This window comes from Juglans microcarpa x Juglans regia, chromosome 4D, assembly GCF_004785595.1.
Source record: "Juglans microcarpa x Juglans regia isolate MS1-56 chromosome 4D, Jm3101_v1.0, whole genome shotgun sequence".
NCBI classification, from domain to species: domain Eukaryota; kingdom Viridiplantae; phylum Streptophyta; class Magnoliopsida; order Fagales; family Juglandaceae; genus Juglans; species Juglans microcarpa x Juglans regia.
This window is the reverse complement of record NC_054600.1, coordinates 30,041,575-30,045,983: the sequence shown is the minus strand read 5'-3', so window position 1 is coordinate 30,045,983 and position 4,409 is coordinate 30,041,575. Positions and strand designations below refer to the sequence as shown.

At 36.0% G+C, this 4,409-nt stretch overlaps 1 protein-coding gene across 1 annotated transcript; it reads right to left on the bottom strand.

Moving 5' to 3' along the window:
* Positions 1-237: 237 nt before the first annotated feature.
* Positions 238-1,494, bottom strand: LOC121260393 (zinc finger protein ZAT10-like). Its single transcript, XM_041162254.1, has one exon. The coding sequence runs from the start codon at positions 1,240-1,242 to the stop codon at positions 469-471; it is 774 nt and encodes a 257-aa protein (XP_041018188.1). The 5' UTR covers positions 1,243-1,494; the 3' UTR covers positions 238-468.
* Between the last annotated feature and the right edge of the window lie 2,915 nt (positions 1,495-4,409).

Here is a 4,409-nt window from a genome sequence, read left to right as displayed (position 1 = left end):
GTACTCTTTAACAGCTAAAAACCGTCGCGTACTCTCTCTCTGTCTAACATGCGCAAGAGGCATCAACTGAACAAAACAGTCTGGCACCAGTCGATGATGCTATGATTGCCGTCTCATGATTATGGTTCTGTGCGAAGGACAGAGTGTAGAGCTTTTGATACTGCCCATTTTAGAATTGATCAGACTGATTGTATGATAATTCGACATTTGAGAGAAGATAGAAAAAAATAGTCGAACTTTGAAATGGGAAAGAATTAATTGAATTATCACTATCACAAACTGGGCTGAGCAAACACAAGAGAGACTTCCAAGTTCTATATACAGAGAAATAAAAATCTCACTCGCAACTAAGAAACAAGAAAATTAAAAACAAAAAGTAATTAGTCTGATAAAAATTCCAAAAAAAATAAAATTAGTCTGATTTAAAAATCCCTGAAATCCTAATTTTACTAGAAATCCTAACTTTAACTAATGAGAAATTTCAATCTTTGGTGGCATCAAGATGCGGAGCTTCTTCGCTGGATGAGGGCTTTCCACCTCGTCTTCCCCTGACATGAAGAAATTAGGTGAGAACTCCGGCAAAGCAGGGAGGTTGAGATCGAAGTTACGTTGGTGAAGGTTGTTGTGGCTGTGACTGTGGCTGTGGGTAGATCCTACACCTTCCGAAGTGGTGACGACGCTGCTTCCGCTGCCGCCGCCGCCTTCGTAGTGACAACGCTTGTGTCCACCCAAGGCCTGTCCTGTGGGGAAGGACTTGTGGCAGATGGTGCACACATGGGCCCTACCACTGCTGTTGTTGGAGGCCGTGACGGTGGCAGAGGTGGTGGAGGAAGTGGATTGGTCTTCGCTTCCAGCGGCGAGTTTTCGGTGGCTGGCCTTGTGTCCACCGAGGGCCTGGTAAGAGGAGAAGGCCTTGTTGCAAACAGAACACTTGTACACAAGCTTCGGTACAGGTACCGTCGCCACCTCTGGTGCTGCAGGACTGGGAGATTGGTGGCGCTGTGCGGTGGCGGTGGCGGTGGAGTTAATGTTTCTGGAAGTTGCGCCGCCGCCGCCGCCGCCGCGAGCGAGCATGATGAGGCAGAGAGCGAGGTACTCTTCCTCGGTGGGTGGGTTATCAAACCGTCCACGCTTCGAACGCTTGCGCTTGGCCCATGGCTCAAGGCAGTGGAGGCTGGCAGCGTCCTCGAAGTGGAACGAAGGGGTGGCTGTGGTCGGAGAGTTGAGAGCTTCCAGAGCCATCTCTTTCACCGTTTGCTTCTGATCTAAATTGAGACCAAATGAACTGAGCACTAAGAACTAGAGGAACTGAAACTCTGAAGTCTGAACTAAGAGCTAAAACACTCTTGAGATCCAGAGGAGAAGAGAGAACCCTTTTTTTTTTGTGAAGAATGGCTTATGAGTAGAGACTGAGGAGGATGTGCTGGGCTTATAAAGGAAGGCGAACGAGAGACAAGAGGAGGAAGTTGCGTGACAAGTGGTGCGAAAGTATGCTGGGTGCGCATTTCATTTATTATTATTATTATTATTATAAGATTAATATGATATCATAATAATAAGAGGGTAGGAACAAAATTAAAGAGAGTGGAGCACGTTTAGTGCAAGAGTTTTCTTGGTGGCTAAGGACGACTGAAGTCGGTCAAAGCCAAAAGCGTAAGAAGTGTGTGGGGACATTTCAAGCGAGTGAGAGTCGAGTGGATTGGAGTGTGAAAGACTGAAGGCTCAGGACTGCTTCCAAATTCCAAAGTCAAAAATAAATGACAGCACTTTTTCCTCATAAAAAACGCGGTCTAAACTTTCCAAGTAGCCACCGGCAGCCATGGGTAAGGGCACAGCGACTTTTCAGTTTTGGCTCCTTCACACCCAAGTAATATGTTATTTTTGGTACATTGGATGGTAGCGGTGCAATGTATTAGAGCACCGCATTACTTTCAAGTTAGGTGATTGGATGCCTAACGACATGGGTGGTGGATTTTCTGAATTTCTTGGCGTGGTTGATAATCTGTTTGTTACGAGGTCGATGGTTGTTGTGGCGAGGATATTTATTTAGAGAAGAGAAACATTATTACGTCCACTCATTTTGATACCTCTATTTGATCACTGGTCAATTTTTATTTTTTTTAATTTTTATTTAGTGATTTTAAATGTATTGATGTATTTTTTTATTTTTGAAATATATTTAAATATGTTAAAAAATGTGAAAAAAAAAACTTTTTTACGCTGAACATGCCCAGCAGTCAAGATGGGACGGCATAGTAACCGCACCCTTTAGAGAAATCAGTAGTTATCACATGCTTATTTTTATATTTTATTTTTTTTCTTAACAAATATATGTGTAAGACTGCTGAATAAAAGAATTGATTATTTAAAAATTATAAATTATTTTATTATGAAATGAGTATTATATTTTTCGGTATTGTAAAATATAGTATCCGCATTATTTGAATAGTAAGTATTTTATCTTTTAAATAAAATTATATTATGTAAATATTTTACTATATATATTACCCACACAAGTTTATGAATAAGATTTTTCTAAGATTAATAGTACATTTTATCTTAAATATCATTTTTTATTTATTAATATATTAAATTTTAAATAGTTTCGTATATTCACTGTTTAAATGGTAGTCACTTAAAAATATATCATATAATCAGCACGTAGCCATTGTTTGATTGAAGCATATAAGTAGTTCAACGGTTTTCGTCTTTCAATTAGTGCATTGACAGTTCAAAGTAACCAGAAGGAGAAATATCTTTTGCATTGCTGTATATTCTTCTTCACGTTATTAATTGAGCATTTTGGATCCATATCGAAATTTTTTCTCCAAAAGACAAAAACCGTATTTCTCTCGGGTTCACAACGATGAAGGTCAATTTATTTATTTAGGGTTGGTTGGTTGGTTATATAAAATTAAGTTATCTCATGTAATTATTATAATTTTTTATAATTTTTATATAAAATATAATAAATAATTTAATTTTAAAAATTTTAAAATAAAAATAATATTATAATAATATCTTATTCTATTTTTAATAAAATATTTTATGTCATTTGCATATTAATGACCGAAACTCCAAATCCAGATCTAGGATGACATCACTGCTCAAATCAAAGAAGATGGGGGAGAATACTCAATGACAAGTGGCAGTGACTTGGATGGCTTTTTGGAGCTCAGTCGTCTTGATTCCAATATGACGCTTCCAGAAAGGCGGCTGGCTTGGAACACCTCTGTTTTTTTCTGCGCTTCGTCACCCTTTCCTTTGACACCAAGTTTCTAATTCTGGCTGGTGTTCTCTAGAAATTTACAGGAAGCATTCGTGATGTCGAGGTGTGCTTCCTAGGACAAAATTTTCTTTTGGTCCCCACCGGCTTCTCCAGTTATCGAGAAATCAGTTGATCCATTAAGTACAAGGATGAGAAACTTGTACCACTCTGTCCCTACTCCCTAGAAGGATGAAATAACGAAATCTCATATCGTTAAGAGGAAGTTTTTAACACTATAGGAATTCTAATTATTCAAGAAAAAAAACCCAGTTTTAAATTTGATTATATGGTTTTGAAGTATTACTAATTGTATTAGTATTTCATTTTGAGTTGTGGCACAATGAAATACAACTCCAGATGAAATGGTTTGGCGAGTATGATTGTTCATCCGGCCCTGGATGAAATTGGATTCTTAAAATTCGAAAATATGAGTTTCGAGCTGTACTTTTTTTAACAAAATCCTATATGTTATTAGATTTTTTTTTAAAGAAAAAAATAATGTTGAAAATCTTTATTATTTTTATATCTAAAATTCTATATTTTATTACAATTTTTCAAGAAAATTATTGTTGAAAAGCAAATTTTTTTTTTTTTTATATAAAAGCCTATATTTTATTTAAGTTTCTTCAAGAAGTCAAGCTGAAACTATAATACTAATGCACTGAATATTGTCTATAATAATAGAAATATATTAAAATGAAAAACCAAGTTTTATGTAAAAAATAAATAAAACTATAGACAACTAATTACTTTTTTAACTAAATGCATGTAAAAAGAAAAAAAAAATCAATATTTTTGTATACTTATGGTTGAATATATATATATATATATATATACACACACATAAATCCGGGCTCCGGATAGGTTTGGGTTTTGAAATGTGAGTTTTGGTTAGAGTTTGATCTAGGTCGAAAATCTTTTCCAGGCTCGGCCAAAAAATATAAATAAATAAAAGAGAAAGGCTTTTTATCGGATCTATTAATGGGAAAGGGCGGACCATAGATTGATAAGAATCTGCGCAAGTGACGTTGCTTAACAAGGGTCATGAGTCGACTTAATTGGCAACTAGTTATATTCATACATTTTTTTTTTTTTTTTTATAACTGTGTCAACCCTTTATAATTTTTATTCAATTGATTGG

What these genes read in the sequence shown, in the direction of transcription:
- LOC121260393 (XM_041162254.1), bottom strand. Translation starts at nt 1,242, where the DNA reads ATGGCTCTGGAAGCTCTCAACTCTCCGACCACAGCCACCCCTTCGTTC.